This window comes from Ursus maritimus, unplaced genomic scaffold (genome assembly GCF_017311325.1).
Source record: "Ursus maritimus isolate PB19 unplaced genomic scaffold, ASM1731132v1 scaffold_15, whole genome shotgun sequence".
In the NCBI taxonomy this organism is placed as follows: domain Eukaryota; kingdom Metazoa; phylum Chordata; class Mammalia; order Carnivora; family Ursidae; genus Ursus; species Ursus maritimus.
Window position 1 is genome coordinate 22,734,479 of NW_024423897.1, and position 25,367 is coordinate 22,759,845.

The window sequence follows — 25,367 nt, forward strand, 5'->3', positions numbered from 1 at the left end:
TGCTTTTGTGCCAAACAACATAATTTGGAGATGCTTCTGAACCAGGGGATACGTAACTGTCGTATGATTTTAACAGCTGTGTAATCTTCCGTTGTGCGACATGTCCTGATTCTCTGAGCACACACCCCGCTCTGTGGACGTTTTTAGGCTGTGGCTCAGAGAAGGATGTGAAGCTGTCCCGGGAGAAAATGAGGTTGGCTGGCAGGGTGCAGCCCCCCAGAGTCAGCCCCGGGCCTTGGGCCCTTCCTTCCAGAATCTCAGGGGGTAATTTTGAAAGCTCTGGGTTCCTGGTAGTCTTGCCCCTGTCCTTGGTAAGTGAGGTATGAAGAGAAGGCGGTTTCTCAGCGTGCCTAACTCAGGGACCGCTGTCCTCCCAACAACAGCGGCTCTCTTATCCACACCTGGATCAGGGCTCTTCCCCTAGGGCCACCACTGGATGAACACCGACTGTGTGCCTCATGGAATTCTCACAACGAGCCTGCAGGGCCAGGAGTTTCATTCTCATTGTCCAGGCAAGAAAAGAGAGGCTCAGAAAGGGGTAGCAACTTGCCTGAAATCACACAGCAAGCAATGAGCAGAGATCTGAGCTATTTCCATGATGCTGGCCTGCCCAGCAAGGAAGCTGAGGGTTGGAGGAAGGAAGAGGCCAAACTTTGACCAAAGCAGAGAGGGGTCTTCCATCTTTAAACCCGGGCCTCTTTTGACGAGGCCCGAGGTCAGTGAGCCATCTTTTACTTGCGTTTGTCAAAGCACCTGTTACCTGGCTTGTGCTCAGTGACTGAGAATTGTCATGTTGGCCGTTGGAGGGGTGAGGTGAGAGGGCAAGAGGGGGTAGGAAGCAGTGCCTCCGGGTTAACTGGCTGCCTGGGCCCCTCCCACAGTCCGGCTCCACGACAGCATCTCCGAGGAGGGACATCATTACCTGATCTTCGACCTGTGAGTTTGCGCCCACCCCGGGATGTACAAGGGCTCTAGGGGCAGCCTGAGCAGGGATGACCTAGCTGGGCCCCTTGGCCTCATTCCCAAATACCCCCAGGCTGGGCTGAATTCCCTCTTCCGAGACAGAAGTTTCCCGAATGTGGTAGGCCTGCCACCCAGACAGTGCAGGTGGGTCTCCCTGAAACGCCAACACACACTTGTTACTTTCATTGTCTTATTGTTTTGTTTCTATTTGTGGCCAGTGATGCTGGCTTTCCATGTCTAGTGGCAATATCAAGTTTCCTTTTGGAGTAATTTAAGTTTCGAAAGCCAGTCAATTGAGTGAAAAACAATAATGAAATGATAGATTCTTGGGTTGGCAGAGAAACTCAGTGAAGACACTGGTCCCATCTGCAAAAAGCAGTTAATCATGGGGAAGGCTCTGGCTGTGTGCGTACATGGGAAATCTCTGTGCCTTCTGCTCAGTGTTGCTGTGTGCCTCAAGTTACTCTAAAAAATAAAGTTTATGAAACCAACAACCAACCAACCACAACAACCCCAGACTTTGGGCTTCCTAATGAACCTGAAAGATACGCTCCGAGTGTCCCACCCCCTGTCCTAACTCCAGCCTGGACCCAGTGGCAGAGAAGGGCAGGTGATAGATGGGAGGGAAGTCAGTGGAAGGGTGGGCCAGGAGCCAGGAAGAGGCTTGCCCCAGGAGGCATCCCTGGGGCCCCTGGGGTTCCTGCCTTTGGGCTGAGATTCTGAGGTGCCTGGGTCTCACCCTTAGCTTCCTGGAGACTCTTCCAGAAGAGGCAACACCAGGGGCCCTCTGTGGGAAGGTGACTCTGTGCCTGTTTCCCCAGGGTTACCGGTGGGGAGCTGTTTGAGGACATCGTGGCCCGGGAGTATTACAGTGAGGCCGATGCCAGGTGAGCACCAGGTGCAGCCTGGCAATGGTGCCTGGGGGCAGGGCATCTCCCCCGCTGGCTTCCCAGCTGCCCAGGGGACGTCTGCCTTCACACAGGGACCCTCTCCTCTCTCTCCCCAGTCACTGTATCCAGCAGATCCTGGAAGCCGTGCTGCACTGTCATCAGATGGGCGTGGTGCACCGCGACCTGAAGGTGAGTGACCCACCTGAGGGGGCGGCTCCCCCAGGAGATTATCAGAATCCCTTGAATCCCCCTGAGTTGGGCTGGGGGGGTGACATCTTGCCCACTGCTCAGATGAGGAAACTGGCCACAGGGAGAAGTATCTAGGCTTAGGATGTAGTCTCCTGAGTCCCAGGCCCACGACGTGCTTCGGGCCAGACCAGGTAAGCTGTCCAGACTGGCTCTGGAGGGGTCCAGGTCCCAGCCAGGCCACCCTCCAGCTGCAGGGTCTCAGCTTGCTGATGGTGGGGTTGCCATGGCAACCTCTGCTGGGGTTGCTGATTCTGTCAAAGGAGACAGCACAGTGCCTGGTGCACAGAAACACTGGGATTCTTGTTTCTGGGTCCCTGGCAGGTGCAGGGAGAAGAAACACAGGCTTTGGGGCCCCCGGAGTCCTTCCTCTTGCCACCTGAAGGAGCAGAAGGACAGGCCTAGGCAGATGTGTGATCTAGGGTTGGTGCCAGCCCCTCAGCCTTGCCCGATCAGCACAGACTCCTAGCTCTCCTCTGCTGAGCCTCAAGGCTTCGAGGCTGGCAGCTCGTAACATTCCCCTGACTTTCAGAGCAGCACACAGAGGCCTACAGAGTCTAAGGGACTTGCCCAAGAATGTGCCGGTCAGTTGTGCCTGAGCCAGGACTGGAGCCCTGGCCTTCTGACCCCAGCCCCTGGGCCTGAGGGGGTCCGGGCCAAAAAGCCACTCAGGGCGGTTCCTGCTCCTGCAGTAGCCCCTTCGAGGTGCCTTTGAACCTCTGCTCTTTGGCCTTCGGTGACTCTGGACTCACTTCTTACAGGGCAGCCCCTTGCACCACTGGGAAATTCTCCTTCCATTTTTCTTGCTGTGGCCTGTGAGCCCCAGTTCTGCCCTTTGGGGCCACACAGATCAAGATCGAGCCTCCAGCTCAGGCCCCAGAGGCACGTGGGCAGCTTTGGGGTACCTCCTCGGTCTTCTGCAGGCTGTTCTTCTCCGTCCCCACCCAGGACAGGCCCTCCAGGCCCTCCTCAGCCTGGACACCTTCTCTGGGGACACTCCTTGGGCATCGTCCAGTAGGTCTGGGTCCCTCTCCGGGGTGCGGTGCTCCGCCCAGAAGCCCTGCCCACCTCCGCCTCTCACAGGGGAGCTCCCTATGGCTCAGTGTAGACCGACGGGCAAGCGTGCGTTCCAAGAGGGTCCTGGCCAGACGGCAGGGCGGCTCTCCCAGAGGGCCTGTTCCCATTATAGCTACGGCCCCTGCATGGGAGGAGAAAGGAGGAGAGGCAGCGAAATTTAGGCCACTCTGGATAGATTAATTAGTGGCATATTCATCAAATCAGGGCAGGACTGCTTCCGAGACCCAGGACACGTTGGGAACGCAGTCCCCAGAGGATAAAAGAGGACTTCGAGAGGGGCAGACGGAGCTATATTTGTTTGGGTCCCGCCTAGCTTTGGGCAGTGAAAGGTCAGAGGTGGGACCCTGTCGGAAGTCCAGTGGGGAAGGGGGTCAGAGGACACCAGTGTCTCCAAGGCCGCGGAACCCATGCCCCACCCCACCCCAAGCAGAGAATCTGAGTGCCGGTGCTCATGGAGCGTGTGCGGCGGGCCGCCGCCAAGAGCTCTGCACGGGTCATCGCGACTAGTCCGTGCCCCTGAGGTGGGCTCCATCCACTTTGCAGAGAAGTGAAATGGCTTGCCCAAGTTCCACAGCATAGAAGTGGCGGAGCTGGGTCAGAGGCTAGGACTACCCAATGGCAGAGTTCGTTTCAAGCCCCCCTCTGGCCCGTGCAGGGGGATTTCCTGTTCTCCGCACCCAGCAGAAGCCAGCAGCCTTGGGGCCCCTGAGGCCCGGCGGCACGTACGAGGCCCCCTGTCTCTCAGCCCAGGGTGGTTGAGAACATGGCTCTTGAGCCAGACTTTGCCTCAATTCTGGTTCTATGTCTTATCAGCTGTGTGACCTTCCTCAAGCCACTTAACTTCTCTGAGCCTTGGCTTCTTCATCTTCCTACGTATGACAAATACTGACGAAGCGCCTCTGTGTGCTGCCGCCTGCCTTAGGTGCTGGCGAGATAGTGGTGGACAGACAGATAAGGAGCGTCCTGTCCATAGAAGGGACAGATAATGAACAAGCACGTAGACAGATGGGGAAAAATTACAAATCGTGGTATCTATGAAGGTAGCAAGTTGCTAAGGCAGAGGATACCTGGGGGCTCCTCCTTTAGATAGTCATGGAGCGATTGTTTGAGGGGCGACATGAAGGGGAGAGCGGGTGGAGAGAAAAGGCCCGCTCTGTGAAGCTTGGAGAAGGAGCGAATCAGACAGGGGCAACAGGAAGTGCAAAGGCCCTGAGGTGGGAACAAGCAAGACTGTCTCAGGGAATGCTGGAAGGCCACTGTGGGACAAGGGAATAATAATGCCCACCCCAAAGGTTGTTGAGGTGATAAGTGAGATGATACATGCAAAACACCTAGCCTGGTGGCTGGCACGTAGTAGGGGCACAATAAATGTTCCTCCTTCTTCCTTATTGTGGTGACAGCTGTTCTCCCATCTCCTTGCCCCCACGTCAGCCTCAGCCCCAAACCCCGAGGAAAGGCAAAGGAGGGGACGGGTGGTGGACAAAGCCTCCTCTGTTGTGGAAGACAGAGGTCTTGGCCGCAGGCAGTCCCCTCTCTGGGGCCTGGAGCTCAGGGCGCTGGGGCTGGCACTGGAGCTGGGGGCAGGGCACCTCTGGATTGTCCAGCCACTCCTTCTGTAGGCTCAGGCCCCCCGAGGTGAGGTTCTGAATCTGCTCACTGTCCTCTGGCTCTTTCTTCCCCCGTTTCACTCTTCTCCCTGGTCCTGGGAAGCCGGAGAATCTGCTGTTGGCCTCCAAGCTCAAGGGGGCCGCGGTGAAACTGGCAGACTTCGGCCTGGCCATCGAGGTGGAGGGGGAGCAGCAGGCATGGTTCGGTGAGTGGGGGCAGGGGCTGGCAGGGGTGTGAGGGGCCAGCCTCGTGTTGACACACTGGCCTCTAGGAGCCCCCTGCCCAAGCGGGGGCAGGCGGGAGATGGCTGTTGCCCGAGCCAGAGCTCTGGGAGCAGAGGTCCCGCCGCACTTGGCCTCTGGTCAGCAGGCATCGCCCATCCTGTCTCCATGGGGTCAGGTGCAGGGACGTGGCTACCCTTAAAACAGTACACGGCTTCTCCACATGCACCCACACCACCACTGTTGGCTGGGGGCTTCCGTGTGTTCCCCTAACAGCCTGGATGCCAGAGCGAATTATCCTGATCTTACGAACGAGGAACAGAGGCCAAGGAACTTGGAAGAGTTCATGGGAGATTACAAGGGGCAGAGCCAGGATTTAAGCTCAGATGATCCAGCGTACTCAGAGGTTTGGGCATAACTGAGTCCTGTGAGCTGGCTGGGGAAAATTTCAGTGGGCGCTATCGATCCGTGGTTAAGAGCCTGGGTTCAGGCTCCGACTCTGGCACTTCGGAGGTGTGTGTGCCTTTGGCTGAGTCATTTCACCTTGCTGAGACTTCGTTTCCTCATCTGTAAAATGGGGGTGATATAGCATGGTCCTCAGGGCTGTGTGAGGAGGAAGTGAGACCAGGCACGGAATCGCTCTGCCCAGTGCTGAGCACACACAGCAAATAGTTGTAATTGTTCTTGGGATTCCTTGCTCGAGTCCTGGGGGTGCCTGTGTATTTCAAGCGATCCCCCCAACGTTGCTGGGAGGTAGAAAAGGGAGGGATCCTTAATCTCTCATTTGACAGATGAGGGAACTGAGGCCTTGAAGGAAGAGAGACCCGCCAGGGGACTTAGGGCAAAACCAGAGTTGGGGCCAGGCCTCCTGCTAGCCCAGGACCAGCTCCTAGAAGGGTGGGGAGTGGGCAAGGGTTCAGCTCAGCCTTCAGAGGACATGGCAAGGACACTTTGTCTAGAGTGCCACCAGCACTCGATAGTGGCCACGGGAGGGCTGTTAGCAGTGTATGACGCTGAGGCAGGACCCCACGGGAAGGACTCTGGGATTGACCGATGACTTCTGCCATACGCTCTGGAGTAGGGGTGGTGACAGGGGCCCTGTGCACTTGTCAACCCTGGTCTAGAGGCTTTGCTGCCTTGCCAGGCCAGAGCTTCCTGCCCTCGACCCACTCTTGAGGGCAGAGAGTGTGGTCCCCATCTCCAGGGCAACCTCATCCCTCTTCCAGCAGGACCTTGCCCTGGGTTGCTTACGCGACAACCTCTGTGTGTGTGTCTGCCTGTCTGTGTGTCTGGGGAGCAGGGTTCGCAGGCACGCCAGGATACCTCTCCCCAGAAGTGCTGCGGAAGGACCCGTACGGGAAGCCCGTGGACCTGTGGGCCTGTGGTGAGTGATCCCAAAGCCCTCTCACCCCCAGGCGCCTGCCCCTCGGGTGCCCTCTCCTTTCCCACCCCTCCCCTCTTCATCGCTCCTCCTCACAGGGGGGTGAGGCTTCTCCTGGTCCTCTCCCCAGGGGTCATCCTCTACATCCTGCTGGTTGGGTACCCCCCATTCTGGGACGAGGACCAGCACCGCCTGTATCAGCAGATCAAAGCCGGCGCCTATGATGTGAGTGTCCCTCCTCTGTCCAGCCTCCCTGCCAGCCCCTGCATCCCTTCTGGTGCAAGCCAGCACCCAGTGAGGTCAGAGACCTGAGGTGCCTCCCTCCCGCCCCCCAGTCCCCTTAGGCCCCCTGCCACTGTCTAGCTGTGGGTGGGAGGAGCTGGAGGACTGACCGCGCACGGCCCCGGCCGCATGGTTGGGCCTCTGCATGATGGCGTTTAGCCTGGGGCCCCAGAGGCAGGAGCAGCACCAAGTGGGCTGAGAGGTGGAGAGTAGGCCCCAGAAGCCAGACTCCCACACTCTCTCTCTCTCACAAATAATAACACACACACTAATAATAATAATAATAGCTAACACAACACTCTCTTAAGTGCTTTATATATTATTAGAGCTCAATCTCATACCCATCTATGACATAGGTACGATTACTATCCCCATTTTACAGATAGAGAAGCTGAGGCACAGAGAGGTTAAATAACTGCCCACACTGCACAGCTAAGAAATGGTAGAGCTGGGATTTGAACCCAGGCAGTTTGGCTCTAGCGTCCGTGTTTCTAATGACCAAGCTCTCCTGCTTTTCAATAAGCTGATTCTGTCAAGCCAGGTGTCATGTGTTTGTATCATATTTAAGCCTTACAACATCTCTAGGGGCAGCTGGAGGGTCACAGGTCTTGTCCAAAGTCACACAGCCCGGGAGGCAGAGCCAGGACTTGGACCCAGCCTATAACCACCATGATCTATAACCTATAGCCACCGGCCTCCTGCTCCCCAGAGAAGGACCAGCTTCAGAAAACCAGAGGAAGCCCTGCTTTTCCCCGGCCCCGCTCTGGTTTGTCTTGGGGACGAAGGCCCCTGCCCCCCTCTGGTTCCAGAGGGGTCCCCACATTGAGGATCCCAGCTCCTCCTGGTTGTGGATGGGCAATAGCACCCCTGCCTGCTCCCCTGCCAGTCAGGGGCTGGGGGATCGCAGGGGTGGCCTGGGGTAGGCTGGGCAAACCTGGCCCCTCTGCCCCTTCCAGTTCCCGTCACCAGAATGGGACACCGTCACCCCGGAAGCCAAGGATCTCATCAATAAGATGCTGACCATCAACCCGTCCAAGCGCATCGCGGCTGCTGAGGCCCTCAAGCACCCCTGGATCTCGGTGAGCCTGCCTCCGGGGGCCCTTTCCGGGAGCGCCTCCCGATGCCAGGGTCCAGACCCCCGCGGAGTCCTGGCCCTGCCCCCGGTCCTTCAGGCCCAGCATAGGGTCGAGGCGGCTTCAGCCAGAGACGCTGCCCTGCCGCGGTTCTCAAGGGGAAGTGGCGATGGGAGGTGTTCCGTGCTGGCCTCACGACAAGGGGTGCCACTGGCGTGAGATGTCCGGTGCCGGGGTGCTTAGCTGCAGTGTTTACTGCATCCCTGGAACAAAGATTTGTTCCTCGTAAGATGCCAACCTCATCTCCATAAGATGACCCCTGAAGGGTCCTTGGACGGGCCTGCCTCCCACTCACAGACCTCTCCCCACTTCCTCTAGCACCGGTCCACTGTGGCCTCCTGCATGCACAGACAGGAGACCGTGGACTGCCTGAAGAAGTTCAACGCCAGGAGAAAACTGAAGGTAACAGGTCCTCGCCCTCCGTAGCTCCCGGACATGGAGTAGCTTGGTTGGGTCTCCGCAGAGGCCAAGAGACTCACTCACCAGTTCTTTCCTTCACTGAGTCAACAAGCACGTCCTGAAGGCCTGCTGTCTGGGCTGGGGAGTGAGCGGGTGGAAAGGACAGACAAGGACCCTCGAGGCCGGGGTGACCATAGCAGGGCCAAGAGCCAAGTCTGGAAGGACCGAGGAAACATCCCAGGAAGCCTTGGCAAGTGACAGTTAGGCGGATGCCCCAAAGGATAAGCAGGTATTAGCTGTGTAGTCAGAATGGACAGACGTTCCAGACAGACAGAAAACTCGTGTGCAGAAGTCTGGGAGCCTGAGCGTGATCCTGTAGGGGGACTGTAAGTGTTTTGGCGTGGCTGGTGAGAGGTTCTAGGGGGTGAGATGGAACGGGGCAGGAGGCCAGGATGGGGGAGAGGCCCTGCTGCCAAGCATTGGAGAGGACAAGCCAAGAGACATGGATAGGGGTCATGGCCCAGAGGAAGCCACAGTGGGACCCAGGTGGGCCGGGGCCTGCCAGCCTCTCAAGCAAGCGGTGTGTGCTCCCAGGCTGTGCTAGCTCCTGGCCTAGAACTTGCCAGAGGCCCCATGAACAGGCAGGAAGAGTAACCGAGGAGTCCCCGGCCTGCTGGAGCAGAGAAGCCATCAGAACGCTGAGTGACAGATGCGGAGGCCCCAGCTCCTTCGGAACCTCCTCACCTACTGCTCCCAGGCCTGACATGGTGGCCCAGGAAGGGGCACGGGCCAAGCGGGTGGTGGCCAGCATGGTACCTGGAGAACTAAGTCCACCCGCCCCCAACTGGGAGTGGTCACAGAGGAAGTGTCAAACTGTCTTCAAGTCACGGACTGTCAGACTCAGAGAGTGTCCAAGTCAGATAGTGTCAGAACCAGGAGGGCCATCCCCTAGGCCCCTTGTGGAGACAAGAGAGTTTCTCTATATCGACCCTCCATGGCTGTGAGCCCAGGAGCCCCGGGAAAGACGAACTAGTGATGAAGTAAGGTACTGAGCGCCTGGGAGAAGGTGAAGGGGGCCCAGGAGGGCAGGGTCTATTGTCCTTGGCCTTTGGGAGTCCCCACCAACAGGTGTCCCCAAGCCCTTCCACCACCTTTGGCCAGGACAGTGGAACCTATTAATATCTGCTGCTAGGATGGCCCTGTTCTAGGAGCTGTGCCAGCCAAGGCCCAGCTCGCCCCGACCTCCCCGGGGGAGGCAGGCATGGTCTCCCGGCTAGGGGGTGAGGGCAAATGGAGGGTCAGGGCAGAAGGATTTGGCTTTGTGTCTGAAGGCAGCACCTGCCTCCCCCCCCATTTCTCTGTCTCTCCTCTCCCCCTCACCTCCAACTTCCTGTCCCCCGTACCCCCTCCTTGTCTTTGCAGGGAGCCATCCTCACCACGATGCTGGCTACCAGGAACTTCTCTGGTAGGTGGTGGGACTCGAAGTCCCAACTACACCCTGCACAGGTCTGCTGGGAGAATTGTTGGCTACCTGTGGGGCCTCAGGCCAGGGGCCTGGGGAGAGTGAGGGCTACAAAGGACCCTAAGACTGGGACTTAGGTCACCTGCACCCAGAAGTGCCGAACCCAAAAGGTCAGCAAGCCAAAGGCCTATGAGGAAGGGTTAGAGGTTGAGTCTGGCTTCCCAACCTCACAGCAGTGCTGGGATTCTCGGGTTGGGCCGGCCCGAGTGGGAGGCCTCCCGAATATCGGGGTATAGGTCCAGTTACTCCTAGGCCCAGGGAGTAAAAATACTCCTGTTCCCCGCCGGTACTGAGCCCCGCGCTAAGCAGTCCCCATGCTTTCGCTCAGGTGGCCTTTGTGACAAGGCAGTGGGGGCCATTGCTAGGCAGAGGGAGGCAGAGACGCTTTTAGTGTAGCTTTGAGTTTCCCCAGAGCAAGTGCCCTTAACCAAGATGGGTCTGGCTTGGGCCAGAGCCGGCTGGTGAAGGCAGGGCGTGCCCAGCGACCTGCAGTATGTCGCCCCAAAGAGAAAAGGAAGGGATTAGCGTCCGGGCTTAGCCAGAAGCTCCCCTTGGCACATTGGAGAGCGCCCAGGCCAGCGCCTGCCAGAGGCTTCTCTCTGGGGAGACCGGACAGCTGACGGGGCAGCCGAGCAGATATAGCAAAGCTCACCCGAGGGGCCCTCTGACGGCCTGGGCCGGCCAGACGGGGCTGCTGGGGACACGTGACCAGCTGCACAACCAGGGCTCGGCACCGGGAAGCTACGGCTCTGACTTTGCAGAGCGCCCACCTGCCCGTTTAACCGGCCGGAGGAAGGAGACCCAGAGGTGGGAAAACACGGGAACTTCAGAGGTGGGCTTGGCCCACCGCAGGGACCCACCGCCCCACTCTCTCCCCAGACAAGGATCCTGCAGTTCCTTAACCTGAAAGATGAGCCGCCCAGACAGTCAGAGTCTTTTTTTAACCTCTGAAGTGCCCCTAGAAACTCTAGTCCAGAGCTCACAAAATGGTGCCCGTGGGTCAGTTCCCGTCTCTGGACAGGCTTGTGGGACCAGTGGTGTTTTAAACACAGTGGTGTTTTTGAAAAGAGTTTCCAGCCATTAAAAATTAGGAGATTTCACAGAAACACCCAGATTTCTGTCTTTTCTTGAAAATTAGAACATGTGACCTCATGGGACCCGCAGTCCTATGGTCGTGGGCTGGAGCTGAGAAAGCCCCCTTGAAGCTGGAGGGGTGACCCTTCCCCCTGTCCCACTGCACACCCCAGCCCAGCCCATGAAGCTCGTAGAGGATGGACCGCCATTCCTCTCAGCTTAGGGACCCAGAGACACCACCCCTGCATTTACTCTGCAAGAGGGACTTGTCTGCAAGGGTCGCAGGTGGACTTGTGAGAGGGACTGGGAGGCTGGGCCAGCATGAGCCTGTCCCTCTGAGCCCCTGGGGCATCCATGTCCCATGCTGCCCCCTCTCCCCAGGCTCGCCATCCCCAGGCCACCGGGAGAAGGACTTACAGTGGCCACCATTTACTGAGGAGCTACTGCATGGTCAAGGGCTGTGCTAAGCCCTTCCGACATCTCCTGTCTCCTTTAACGTGAGACATCTGAGGTCCGAAGCAGCCAGATGCCAGGCTGGGCAGGGCTGAGCATTCATGCCAATTCCTGGCTGCGGCCCTCACCAAGGGCTCTGGCCAGGAGGCAAGGAGGGAGGGAAAGAGGAATGACAGAGGTGGGGCCTCCCTGAGAGCCATTGCTCTGCTTTCCCAGCCACCACAGACACCGCCCGCCCTAGCGCGGGGCTCTGCAGCTGGAGGGTAGGGAGCGTCTGTAAGGGATGGGCGCTCTGGCAGGGGTGGGCCCCGGAGTGGGGCATCTGCTTCTTCTCACCGGCAAAACAAGGCTCGCAGCTGTCCAGAGTGAGTAGGCAGGGCTGACACATGACCTCGGCAGCAGCATGGGGCTAAAATTAGAGCGGGCCGGGGCGGGGAGGGAGCGGCCAGCCCCGGGCCAGGCAGCCAGGCCTCCGGGTTGGCCACCACCAGCGCGGGTTGTGACCGGGATCCAGAGGGAATCCCCAGGCTGCAACAGCAACCCCACGGGCCTGGGACGCGTTTGTCACCCCCTGGCAACCCATGGGGCCAGAGGGGCGCACTCGAGATTGCTGAGGACGGGGGAGCCCAGGCCCACCTCGCGGGCCACCGGCAGTCCAGGCCCCAAGGAGGAAGGAGGAGCAGAAGGAGGAGGTGTCCCCCCGATCACTGAGCCGGCTCCGTGCTCTCCGCCTGCCCACCGATGCTGCTGTTCCTCACCCTGTGGGCCTTGGTGCCCTGCCTGGTGTTGGTAACCCTCTACTTTTTCTCCTCCGCAGGAGGGAAGAGTGGAGGAAACAAGAAGAACGATGGTGTGAAGGTAAGCCCCCGGGAGCCCGGCAGGGCCTGCATCTGGCAGCCTTTCCGCCGACCAGGCCTGGCTTTCAGGGCTGGGGCGAGACCGGGGCCTTGCTGATGGTGTTCTGGCAGATGTGGTCGCTCGTGCAATTGGGCCGTCCCCAGGATTGGGGGAGGGGGCAGGGGCGGGGGAGGGCTGAAAGTAGATGGGAGAGACAGGTGGCCTGGGGTTGGGGCGGGCACAAGGAAAGGAGCAGGTCTGAAGGAGATTTCTGTGGTTCTCTGGGATGGGAGGACTGGCAAGTGAGAGGGTACAAAGAAGAGACAGAGCTGATCATGAGGGGTGACCTCCTCCTTCCCGAGTGTGGGCTGGCTGGATTGGGCCCCCGACCCAGTGTGCACCCCAGTCCAACCCACAAAGCCCATGGAGGATGGATAGCCATCCCTTGTGGCTTTGGGATCCAGAGGCACCCACCCCTGTCAAGGCCTGCCAGTTCGGTGCCAAGAAGCCCCTCCTCCCCTGACCCAGGCCTGTCCTCTGTCCCCACCCCTGATGCCCGAGCTATCTCCTTCCACAGCCCGCTGACCCCTCCTTCCCTCCTTCCCTCCTCTCTCTTCTCCCTCTGCTCTCTGGGGCCTGCCCCCGCTCTCTGCAGCTCCCTTCTCCCCTGCCACTGGCTTGCCTTGTGGGTTCTCCTCTCTTGAGACCCTGCCTTTTTCTGGGCTCAGAGCCCTGCCTGGCCAGGACCCCAGGGCTGGGCTATGCCCAGGATGCTGGAAGGTGTGGGATGCTGTCCAAACACAGCCACCCAGGTGGGCTGGTGGCTTCATGGCTTCATTGTAGCAGTATTTATGGTCTCAGGCCACTGGCTTTGGTTTGGGGGGTGCACGGGAGGGGATCTGGGCTGGCTGGCTGAGGCCAGGATTTGGACCTCCCTGCTGCTTTGAGCCCTCTGGGGACTTGAGTTTCCTCACAGGTACAGTGGGTAAGGTGGGAGGGGTGTGGACTCCACGATTTCCAAGATTTAAGCTTTAAAAACAGAAGAGAAAAAAGAAAAGAAAAGAGAAAAGAAAAAGACCACTCAACCCTATCTAATCACTTTTCGTTCTCATCTTGGGTACTTGAGGAATACAGAATTATTTGGTTATCAGCCAAAGTCAGTGGTTTTCAAACGGAACTCTTGGAGCCTGAAGGTTTTGGGGAGGCATCCTTAGCAGCAAAAGGGGTACAGTGGGATAGTAAGGGGGAGGCTGAGCAGAGAAGGTTCTGGGCTTCTCGCACCCTCTGCAGCCAGAACAGCTCCGGGTAACAGACATCATAGTGGTTAGGGAGCCAGGCTGGACTTTGCAGCTGGGAACGTCGGCTGGTTATCGGAATCCCTTGAGCCTGTGTTTCCTCATCCGGGCCATGGGGGTAAAAGGGATTCCCACCTCCCAGGGCTGCTTGTGCGGATGAAGGAAGATAATGCGTGTTGAGGATTTAGCAGGGGCTGCTGGCATGGGATACATGCTCTTGAGATGCTAGCCAGTATTGTCTGTTGTGTTCTCTAGATTGGACTTCCAAGTAAGGGTTCTTTGAAAACAAAGTTTGATCGAGGAAGTATTTGGAAATACAGATCTAAAGCCATCCCAGTTGATAAAGTTAACACACGCTTATCCCAAATCCTAGGACAGAATCCAGAATTGAGTTCGGGCTTACTTGCTGTTTTGGGTTACCCATGAATCAGACTCTCTCCCTGCTCTAAATGGAAAGGGTAATCGGGGGATGTGCAATTTTGGGGTGGTCCAGTTTGGAACAGCTGGGGCCCTCTCGGCCATAGCGTGTTGACACTGGGGATGCTGGGTTCCCTGGGAAAAATCACAGTTGGGCGATATAGGGCAGAAGGCACATGGGGCAGTGGGCTGTGGTCCAGGTCAGTGGAGGAGGAGGGAGCAGACGGAGGGTTACCCCGTCTGCGTGGCTCTTAGGTTGGCCCTGGCAAAGCACTGCCACAGAGCCACGGGTGTGAGCTCAGGGCTTCCCTCAGGCTGGGCCTTGGGACGAAGCTCTCTTCTGGCTCGTCTCCAGGCAAGGCCAGGAGGCAGAGGCTGTCTGAGGGCAAGGACATCGCAGAGCATGGTGGAACTTTGGCTAGCCACTGCAGGGCTGACCAGTGGGCACAGCTGAAGAAAAAGCCACTCCTTCCCGTAGCATCAGGATGGACCCTGGGTGACTTCTCAGGGTGGCTCGGGCGTGGATGATGAAGAGAAACCAAAGGCCATTCCTGGCCAGACTGTCTCTTTGTAGCTCAGCTTCCTGCCCCGTTTGGGGGGTGGAAAAGGAGAGAAGCCCAGCAGGAAGATGAGAGTAACCAGGGACCTGCCCAGGATTTGGGGAGCCCGGCATACAGTTTGTTGCTCTGGGGGTCCAGTCATGTGTTTCCCTACGAGTGATGCTGGACCCCAAGTCAAGGAACGTGGGCTTGCCGGGCCCCATCGTCCCCTCCTTTGGAGACCTGGGTCAGCAGTCCCGCCATCTGTGCAAGGGGAGAAGGGCACGTGTTTGCTGGCGCCAGCGAGAGGCTCACGCTGGAGTGGGCCTTGGGGAGTCACGCCATGAGTTCCCTTAACCAACACGCGTTCAGGCCCAGTGGGGAAGTACGTATTTTTCTCTCAGCTGGTCCCTGCAGAGCCCTCCACCTTCGCTGGAGGGAAGATGGGCTTCGGAGAGCAGAGATACAGAGTACTGTACTTTATGGGCTTGTAGGGGCTTCGCGAGGCTAATTTTGACCCTACTTAATTTCTACCATCTTTGCTAACCCTAGAACCATGCTTCTACACGTGGTTCTGAGAGATGTGACTCTACTTGTGGTGAAAGACCCTGGTCAGTATGGGGTTATTATTAGTATCATCATCATTTGTGATCCAGGGAAATCGAGTCTTTCTGTTCCCAAGGAGCGCTGACCCCCCTCCCAGCCACCTCCTAGCCTCTACTTCTATGAGGAGCGGCCGACTGCTCCCACCCCTCACCCCACTCACTGCCCCCTGTTGGTGTCCCATCCGTGCCATCGTGACTCCTCTCCCCCATGTCCCATCCTGTCACTGTATGTCCGACTCGATGCAGTCTCTGCTCTGTGTTCCCTCTTCGTGTCCCGCCTGGAACCCTGGCCCCCATGTTCCTCAGGTTTCTGCTGACAGCAAGCTGAGGGCCTGTCCCCTCCCGTGTCCATGGTGCCTGGCCGGGCTCCAGCCAGAAGTGAGGCCCACCCTAGCGGCTGGCTGCAGGCTGCTGGCTGTGGGGGTCCCACCATCTACCCAGCTGGGGCAGAGGCAGGGGCCGTGAGCCTTTACGCCGGGAGATGCCCGGTGAGCCACTTCTGCCACTGGGGGCCCTGGAAGGAGAGTACAGGATCTTGGGCTCCTGGCCCTAGAGGTTCCTGAATCTTGGAGTCAGAAAGCCCAGAATTAGACCTAAGGATCCTCAGAGAATAGCCAGTGCCTCCCCCAGGGCAAAGGCCCACCCTGAGGGCATGTCCAGTCCGTCCCCCCTCCCCTCCGCAGTACAGCAGGGAGAACAGCCTCCAGGCCGCTCCGATGGAAGGCGAGCGGTGCAGAGCAGTCAGGCCGCGGTGTGTGGAGTCCTGGACAGAGGAGAAAGCCTGCACGCAGGGGTTCCAGCCCCCGCTCTGCTACCAGCTAGCTGAGAGGCCTCGGGCATCACGGCCCATCTCTGGGCCCCCGCCTCCCATCCGTGCAATGCGAGTGTCAGTCTCAGACCTGCAGCCTTCCCTGAAAGCGAGTCTTTACGACTCCTAGCCTAGAGTGAGAGAACGAGAAGACAATGTGTCCTCTCTCTTTCTCCCCTTTCCTTGGTTCCACGGCCAATAATACGGGTGAAGCTGGAAATCCTCCAAAAGCTGGACTAGAAGGGCTCAGCTGTGCGTCTGGCTGTGCCTCAGTTTCTCTGTCAGCCTAAGGGAGCTGAACAGGCCTGTCGCTGGGACGCTGGGACCACAAGGAGGATTTCAAAGGCCACTTAGAGGACTGGTTTCCACACCCGGGGCCTGCTTTGAAGTCACCTGGGGTTACTGTTTAAAATGCAGACGCCCCACCCCAGACCTAGTTACCGAACTCCTTGAGGGGGTCTGGCTATGTTTCTTTTCGACAGGTTTCCCAAGTGACCGTGACAGTCAAGCAAACCAGGAGCGGGGTTCATTTAGTAGACACACATGGGGAAGCTGGGAGGAGGCACTGGGCCTCATCTCCAGACCTGAGCACGCTTTAGGCCTGCAAGAGCTTTGGCTTCCAGAGGCCTCAGGCAACTGGCGTCCAAGACCCAGGATTTGTTGCCCCCGTCAGAGATTGGTGTAGAGGGAGCCCTGGTCCAAGGGAGGCTTGGCCTGGAGCTTGTTGGTCGAAGCGTGAGCCCCAGGCGGCTGTGCACGAGGCCCCCAAGAGCTTCAGGCGGAGAGAGGACTGGCCCTGCTAGGGCGGCCCTTGCTGGTGGCCCTGACTTCTTGCCCCAGTGCACGCTGGCAAGGGACCGTAGAGGATGACCCCAAGGCCCATCACCCTTCCAAACCTCACCTGTCGTTTGTTTCTTTGCTCCCTGCCGTTTCTCTGCTCCCTGCCGTTTTCACGCTGTGTCTTTTCCTGTCCCATCTCTTCTCCTTGTTTTTCCAGAAAAGAAAGTCCAGTTCCAGCGTTCAGTTAATGGTGAGTGTCTGCCGTCTCCCAAACGCCGGTAAATGCTGGGCCTCAAACCCTCGCTCCTGCCTGCCTCCTGCAGGCTGCACTGGGACCCGGGGCGGGCAGAGGGTGCTCAGGGCGTGCTTGGTACGTGTGCCTCGTGTGACAATCTGTGTGTTGTGTGTGCGTGTTGTTTGCGTGTTTCTGTTGACACCTCCAACTCCATGGCCCAGACCAGCCGCCTGGCTGCAGACCTGAGAACCCCCTCAGGTATGAAGGTTGATTTGAACCCCATCCCACGTCCAGCCCTTGGCTTCTTGCTGCTCCCCGCCCTCTGCTCTGGAACTCATCTCAGGGCTTGGTTCGTGCCAGTGGCGGCGCGGGGGGCTTGGTTTGGCCAAAGGAGTGGGCGCCAGAGAGGCCCTTCTTGAGCTTCTCGACGCTCCCCAGGGCCCGCCGGTGGCAGAGGGGCCACCAGCCCCTGCCTCTGTCTCGGGGTTCCCGTGGCGGCATGGTGGCCCACATCCCTCTTCTTCTGACTCCATGGCTGTCTCCCCCGGTTGTGTGGTTTTTCTCCCCCTGAAAAGCCCAGCCTCTCTCACGCTGGGCCTCCCCACCTCTCTCTCTCCCTCTCCTGCCAGTGTGTGTATTCCTTCCCCATTCTGTGGCCACCATGAGCCTCTCTGCTCTTCCACACCCCCTCTTCGCTCCCTCAAGCAGGCGGGGCCAGGGAGCCCTCCCAGCCCTTCCAGAAAGGCCAGGGTTCTCCTCACATCCATTCCTTCATCCGCGCCCCCCGCCACCAGCCACCTGCTTAGCTGGGCCCTTCCCCTCCTTAGGCTCGGAAGTCTGGCAGGGTTTTCAGGGAAGCATCTGGATGGCAGAGCCGGTGAGGCTTACAGAAACCGGGCCGCAGCATCAGGCAGCTGGGGGGCAGCCCCCAACAGGCCGTGCCTCTTCCCGCTTGCCAGCTAGGCCTCACCGCCCCCCGTGTTCTCTTCGGCAGGAATCTTCAGAGAGTACCAACACCACCATCGAGGACGAAGACACCAAAGGTAGGGGGGGCCTTGCCTTCAGCGTCTGGGCCCCCCGGGGCTCCCGGCAGGCCCCCTTCACTGACAGCCCCGGCCTGAAAGGGCCCCGGGGCCAAGCTTGGGTCCCGCTCCTCCGCAGAGCACCTGGCTGTAGGGCCTGGCAGCCTGGGCAGGGCCACCGCACGGCACTGTTTCCCACGTGAGGTCCTCGGTCCGCGGCGGTCCGCGGACGGACTTTGCTCACTGTAGGGCTGTGTGCGCGCTTTAGTACCGTTTTGGGAAACCGTTAACCTATTCAAGTCACAAATGTATCATAGTGGCATACATTTTCTTTTTGAATTTTTAAAAAAGGAGTTGGTTTTAGGGGCGCCTGGCCGGCTCCGTGGGTGGAGCGTGTGACTCTTGAGCTCGGGGTCGTGAGTTCAAGCTCCATGTTGGGCATAGAGCTTACTTTATTTTATTTTATTTTATTTTATTTTATTTTATTTTATTTTATTTTTTTAAGATCCTATTCATTTATTTGACAGACAGAGACAGCAAGAGAGGGAACACAAGCAAGGGGAGTGTGAGAGGGAGAAGCAGGCCTCCTGCCGAGCGGGAAGCCCAATGCAGGGCTTGATCCCATAACCCCGGCATCATGACCTGAGCCAAAGGCAGACGCCCAATGGCTGAGCCACCCAGGCGCCCCTAGAGCTTACTTTAAAAATAAATAAATAAATAAATAAATAAATAAATAAATAAATAAATAAATAAATAAATAAATAAATAAATAAATAAATAATAAACACGAGTTGATTCTAAAAACATGAAGTGATAAGAGGAAGGGAAGGGAACGCAAAAATTCAGAAAATTCAGTTGACTAGAGTACAAGAAACATTGACTAAGACCAACCCCCAAATGCAGGGGTTACTGTAGCCAGTGGCTGACAGTCCCCACAAGACTTCAGATGGCGGAAGGAGCAAAACCCCAGATAACTGTGACCTGCTTAGTAAGAGGGGAGCTAATAAAGGACAGTAACGGGAATCGTGGCCGCCCTTTGGGGGCACTTGCTGTGTGCTGGACCCAGTCCAAGTGCTTTCCATTGACCTGAGCTGCGAGGTAGGTACTGTGATCCAGCCCATTCTGCAGTCTGGGAAACAGAGGTTGAGTAAATTGGCCCAAGGTCCCCTAGCTCCTAAGCGTGGAATTAGGATTTGAACCCCGGGCAATGTGGCTCCAGGGCCCTGTCTCATAACCGTGGCTCAAAGGCTTTGGTGCATGGCCAGAGGAGAAAGGATGAGTGTATCCTTCTGCTCAGGGGACACCACACCCTTGGACGAGTTAACGATGTCCTGCTGTCCCGCCCGCACCCGCCGTCCTCGTCCCCCAGGACCTGGACACTAGCCAGGGCGGGGGTTCTCACAGCGCATGTCGGAGACCCATAGGGCATCTCTGCAACTTAGAAAAACACCACTGACCTGGGGAGATTGCCGCTGGACCAGCGTAGACATTTTTCCATTTAGATACTGGCCCCTAAAAGAATACATTGAAGGGGCAAAGAGCATTTTATTATGTAACAAATACTTTTGCACGGTGCCACATTCTATCTCTAAAGGCAGTTGGGCACACCGAACACCATGACTACCGTCCCAACTCTGCCCGGATGGAGGCCTTGGAAGATCGGCCCCACCCCGTGTGTGTCCCTGTGCGGTCACTGCCAGCCGGGCCGTGGGGGACAGTCACGCCATCGCCACCACCCTGCACTAGAGCAGATCAGTCTTCCATGATGGCACTAGGGACGGCCTTTAAAGACCGATGATCCTGAAGAAGAACTCCCCATTGGGGTCAAGTGCATTCTAAATCCCTCAGGTGTGATTTTCCAACCACATTCCCAGCCCTGCCCCTGTGGACTCTGAGTCCATCGGTTTGTGGTGGGCCAAGACATGGCATTTCCAAGACTTTCCCCACCTTCGAGGCTCGCTGTCCTCATGATAAGAGGCACTGGGATTTTGAAAAGACCCGTTATGGCCTCATAATGCTGGTCTCAAAGCGGACAGGGGTTGTAGAGGTGAACTGGCTCTGTGTTTCTTCACTGCAGTCCATTTGCTGGGTGACTGTGGACAACTTACTCGACCTCTCTGAGCCTCAGTTTTCCTTCAGTAAAGAGTTGATGATAATAGTATCAATCTCAGAGGACTGCTGTGCGGATGAAATGAGTGTCTGCGTATAAAGTGGTTTCACAGTGTTTGGCGCTGGTAATGGTTTAATAAATTTTAATTTCTTTTTTTCAAACTGGAGCTGATGGCTGAATGACAGGAAGCCACATGAAATTTTCTCGGAGCATCAGTTTTACTCAAAGATTATTTTAACACAGATATTTATATGTTAGAAATATTTGGAAAGGAATGCAAAATTTGTATGCATTGTAAATGTAAATGTGACCCATTGAAGACATTTCCACCTGGAGAAATGGCTCTGGGTGGCATCCCTGAGGCCCCACATCTGCTGTCATTAGCCTCTGCTCTAGAGAGATCAGGATGGGAAAATTTGTGGAATCTTAAATTTTAGTTCACCTGTGCCCCTTTTACAGAGGGGCATCTGAGGCCCAGAGAGAAAGGGCACATCCAGGTTATTAATGGCAGAACTGGGGCCCCGTTCCCTGCCTCAGTTTCCCGCAGGTAAAAAGCCATGTCTGATAGAAGAGATGCTGGCTCAGCCAGGAGCTTCTTCCTGTGTTTGGCAGGAGAGGAGCCCTGTGCCTTTCCCAGCTTCTTCAGGCCTCAGAGAAAGTTTCAGAAAAAAATATTTTCTGGTGTTAATTTGTTAAGTCTTCTCACTAAGTGAGAATAGCAGCTGTTGGGGTAGATTCTGACCTAACATTAAAGTTAATTAGAAATGTCATCCTCCAGGGAACATTTTCCCCTGAGCAAAGAAAAAGACATTAATATTTCAGAGCATCTCAGGCTTAATGCATAGGCCTCTGGCCCTCAGAGCTGCAAGGACGGGGCTTTGCCAGGCTTCCTTCCCACTTCCCTACCTCCGACTGGTCAGCTCCATGAAAATTAATTTCCTCCCCAGCCCAAAGAGCTGCCTCAAAATCTAGACAGAGACCTTCTGGGAAATACCAGCCAGGACTGCTGATCCCATCTTGGCCTCAGCACACTGTGTGACCTTCAGAGAGTACCTTAACCTCTCTGGGGCCTCAGCTGTCCCATTTGTATGGGAGTACTCCTAGATTGAATGGGTGAACACCTGGCAGATGAAAAATGCCAGAGGTTGCCGCTGAGAAACTGCTGAATGAATCTCTCACACACAACAGGACTGCTGAGGACATGGAAGAGACCCAAAACCTGAGTGAGTTTCTCCAGATCTAAGGAGCACCAGATTCCCAGATCTTCTGTCCTAGAGATGAAACTACTAGGGAGATTTCTGCCCACTAGACTTCCGCTGTTGGCAAACTTAATGTCCTGAGTGGGTAGAGGCACAGCCAAGTTAGGCATTGTCTCTGGATGCATTAATAGAGGTATAATGTCCAGAATTGGGGAGGGGATAGAGAGTTCTACCCCAGACCCGATATTCTGCAATATTCAAGCCACACTGAGGATTGTGTGCTAACACTCAGAGAGGCATTTAAACAGCTCAAGGACCCTCAAACAGTGGATGGCCAGCTTAAGTCAGATCCTGCAAACCCTATCCTGGAGGCTTTCAGCCCTAGAAAGAGAAGACTAGTAGAGGGAGAGGGCATAGGGTCTGGGGAAGCAGGTGCACACTTTGGGGCCCCAGAAGGCAGAAAGGGGAAGAGAACTATAACAAGGCGCTTTCGGTGGGGAGAGTCTGACTTAGAAGAAGAAGGAGGTGGGTGCAAAGGGAGAGATGCCCAGCAGTGTGTCAGGCCGCCCGGCAGGCTGCAAGCCCAACGTTCCAACCAAGACGGAACCATCGCGTCTCAGGCTGCTGGGAAGCATCCCTGCCATGGCTAGAGACCAGGGGCTGTCCTCAGGGAGAACTTCCAATTCAGAGATTTCCAGATGATAATAATCATGTTATTCATGGACTGCCAGGCACTGCTCTAAATGCTTTATATTATGCATCATTATTGACATAAATCAGTTGATAGAAAGGGCTTGGAACAGTAGCTGGTTCTCAGTGAGAACCACGTATGTGTTCATTACTTCTACTGATGCACCCGTAACTCAGTCCTCAGAACCACCCGGTGAGGTAAGTACTTTTAGAAGCTCCGTTATACATACAGGGAAACTGAGGCATGGGGAAGTACCTTGCCCAAGGTCACAGTTACTAAGTAGCAGAGTCGGGATCCAAACCCAGGGAGTCTGGCTCCAGAATCCATGCCCCTGACCACTTTCCTAGCCTCTCTGGGACGGCAGCGAGAAGCAGCCCACGGGAGTTAGGGCATGCATTAAGCACAGGCTGGTGGAATGTCGGGCCGGAAGGAACCTTCAGGTCTGTGCGGAGGAAGCTGGGAGGCTGCACAGGCCTGCCAGGAGTGTGTGGAACCGCCCTGGGTCATCCCGCTGATTCTGCGCGGAAGTGGGGTGAGGTGTCTCCTGGCAGGGGTGGGTGTCTCCCTGCCCTCCGTCTCCATGAAGGAAGGCAGAGTTGGGCAGCAGGCCAGGCTCTTGGGCTCCAGGGAACAGAGACCCCCTGGCGCCTTCGTAGATCCCAGCACACAGGGCGAAGACAGCAGCCTCAGGCCCTGGTTCGGTCCACCCCGTGATTCATTCACTTCTGCCTCCCCTGCCCCCGCCCCAGACAAGGCCGCAGAGTGAGCCCGCGGAGCTCACGGTCCACAGGCTCATTCCCAGCCCCGCAACTCTTAGCAGAGCCAGGAGAGAAAGAATTAGCCCCTCGCTGTGCTACTGACCCTGGAGACAGGGACTGTTCTGTCTAAGGAGCACCCACCATGTGCCAAGAGCCATGCTGGGCACAGGGCCCCTGCCCTGAGGACAGTGTGACAGGCGTTGGAGCCGCAAACTCTCGTGGGCCTGGTGGGGGCGGTCGGCCCACCATAGCAGACCCGCCAACTGCTCTCACTTGCGGTTTGCTCACCTCTGATGTGGAAGTGACAGCCACATGAAGTCGAGCCGTGAGGTTTCCAGACGCTGCAGGCTGAGCACACGGCATAATGCCTGGTGGGCTTGCTCGTGCAGTGAGGAAGGCCTGTGGGGCCAGGTCTGTTCCAGGGCCAGGCGTCCAGTGCGGCAAGGGCAGCCACGGCCCAGCTTCCATGGAGCTCGGATCTGAGCTAGGAGATAGACACGCGTACGGGCCTAAGGGAGCATGGGGGGTGTGGAGGTTCTGTGGAAAAGGCCCTGGGCTGGGAGCCAGACTCTGCACCCAGGTGTTCTATGTCCTTGGGCAAGTCAACCCCTTCCTGGGCCTCCATTTCCCCCATAGTTTGCAAAGGAGGCCGAGTGCCTGGTCCCCGCGGGTTCTTTCAGCCTGGATGTTGTAGGATTCTGTGTCCTCTGGGCCTAAGGTGAGCAACCCGGCATCAGCTGGCGTGGGGTGGCACGGGCAGCGGTGAGGAAAGGGACAGGGGCGGGGCCTCAGCCAGGCGTGCTCCTCCCCCTCCGTCCCAGACTGAGACAGGGCAATGTGCCCATGTACCTCACCAGACCGCTCTGTAGGCCAGCCAGCTGACGGGGTTGCAAGTGAAGCTTGGGCCTGTGGGGGGGAGAGCCCGCCCCAGGGAAGCACGCCAGGCTTCTGGTGGGACAGTCCTGCCCAGAGCCAGGATGCCTGGCTCCGAATTCCTCCGCCCCCGAGGCTCAGTCTCCACATGCATCAGGTCGGGGGGCGCGGGCCTTGCTGGCCTCCCGGGGTATCTGTGAGGAGCAGGTGTGGTCACCTGTGTCGGAGGAGACAGGAAGTGGCGGCGCTTAAAATGTGTACCTACTGTGTGCCAGGCGCTTCTGCCCACCACCTCCTCCCCCCTCATTACCTCATCACTGGGGGGGAGGGGGGGCTGTCGCCTCCGTCGGGCGGCCCAGGAAACAGCCTTGTGGCCTCGTGGCTCAGCTTGGGAGGACCTGCACCGGGACTGACGTGAAGTCCGTCTGGTACTCAAGTCTGGGTTGGGCCCTGAAGGGATGAGAGGTGGTTGTTTCCATTTCACGGCTGGGAAAACTGGGGCTCAGAACAGCACACAGCTAATGTGAAAGCTGATGCCTAAGCCTCTATCAGAGAGACCAGGGATTCATCCTGTTCCAGGGGTGGACAGCGGACGCCAGGTCTCAGCAACTGGGATTCGTTATGCCTAGAAAGTTCTGAACCCCTCAGTGCCTGATTCCTACAGGCCCCCAAATGGAGCAAAAAGCTCACTCAGACCTAAGGGATGAGTAAGCCCTAAGACCTGCCTTCAGGGCCCCAGTTTGGCTGCTAGGGACAACTGCCGCTGTTGGCCCGGTTTTGATTCAGGCAGCAAAGCAAGGGGACGGAAGGAGAAGCGTATTTTGCAGTCAGCCTGGCTTCCCCTCAGGCCTAACGTCAGAATGTCCACCAGGCGTGCTTCACCGAGACAAAGGCTGCCAATCGGGACCCTGGCTCTGCCCTTTGCAGCTGAGGGAACTTTCCCACCTTTCTCTATCTTTCTGGGCCTCAGTTTCTGCTTCTGTGAAATGGGAGTAATGATACCTATCTCCCAGCGATAATGGGAGGCTAATGAGACCGTCTCCACGAGGCCCTCAGGTCCTAGCGTGGGGTCTGGCACACACCAGGGACGCAGAAAGTGGTAGCTGGGGCTTCGTTACTATTACTATCACTTCTCTGTGTCTCCTCCTGCCTTACAGTGCGGAAACAGGAGATTATTAAAGTGACAGAGCAGCTGATTGAAGCCATAAGCAATGGAGATTTTGAGTCCTACACGTGAGTCGGCTGGGTCCATTCTGCATGTCCTGCCTGGATCACTGTTCAGGGGGTGCTGATGGCTAACTTGGGGGTCCTTGTCCCTGACCCTCATTCACTCTGCATGTGCCGTGAACCAGACTGAACTCATATTTCTGTTTTGCATTTAGACTTTATGCTTTAACGAAGCTTTCTGTTCACAATACTGTATCTCGGTCCTCCCTCTTCTCCTCCTCCCACCCTCCTCATCTCTGTTCCCCAGGAGGAACTCCAACAAAACTCCTTTGCTTCCCCACTACAGCATGGGCCTCCTCAGGAGATGAGCGGGGAAGGAGGGGAGGGAGGCGGGCCTCTCCTCAGACCTGCTGCACGGGCCTGCTCCTCGCCCTGGACCTCCTCAGGCCTCTGACCTCAGGCTGGCAGGGGCAGGCAGGAATCCATAGGGTGCGTCCTTCCGTGAGCAGGGGTGAGCAAAAGAACCTCAACAGAACCTTCAATCCTCTGGGGAATAAGGCGGAGTGTCCAAAAATAACAGAAAGTGAAACAGATGGTAGGAGACGTCCCCTACCCACCTGGACCAGCCTTTCATGGGTGGCTGTGTGCAAAGGCTGGGCTGGAGCGCCCCCTAGTGGCCACCCACACACTGCCTGGTCTGGCCCGGAAGCAGGCCCCGGCCTGTCCTCAGCCCACCCCAGGGAGAGGGAGGATTCTGGACTGCGGCCTCAACAGCTCAGCTA

General features: G+C 57.2%; 1 protein-coding gene across 1 annotated transcript in view; it reads left to right on the top strand.

Annotated features, from left to right (window-relative positions):
- The window catches only part of CAMK2A (calcium/calmodulin dependent protein kinase II alpha), a 59,383-nt gene that overhangs the window by 26,789 nt on the left and 7,227 nt on the right, over positions 1–25,367 (top strand). The window contains exons 4-16 of the mRNA XM_008692512.2: positions 882–936; positions 1,785–1,850; positions 1,970–2,042; positions 4,887–4,989; positions 6,306–6,389; positions 6,517–6,611; positions 7,625–7,747; positions 8,120–8,203; positions 9,623–9,665; positions 12,067–12,107; positions 16,748–16,780; positions 17,760–17,808; positions 24,576–24,651. Coding sequence (XP_008690734.2) covers positions 882–936; positions 1,785–1,850; positions 1,970–2,042; positions 4,887–4,989; positions 6,306–6,389; positions 6,517–6,611; positions 7,625–7,747; positions 8,120–8,203; positions 9,623–9,665; positions 12,067–12,107; positions 16,748–16,780; positions 17,760–17,808; positions 24,576–24,651 — 925 coding nt within the window. The remainder of the gene's footprint in view (positions 1–881; positions 937–1,784; positions 1,851–1,969; positions 2,043–4,886; positions 4,990–6,305; positions 6,390–6,516; positions 6,612–7,624; positions 7,748–8,119; positions 8,204–9,622; positions 9,666–12,066; positions 12,108–16,747; positions 16,781–17,759; positions 17,809–24,575; positions 24,652–25,367) is intronic.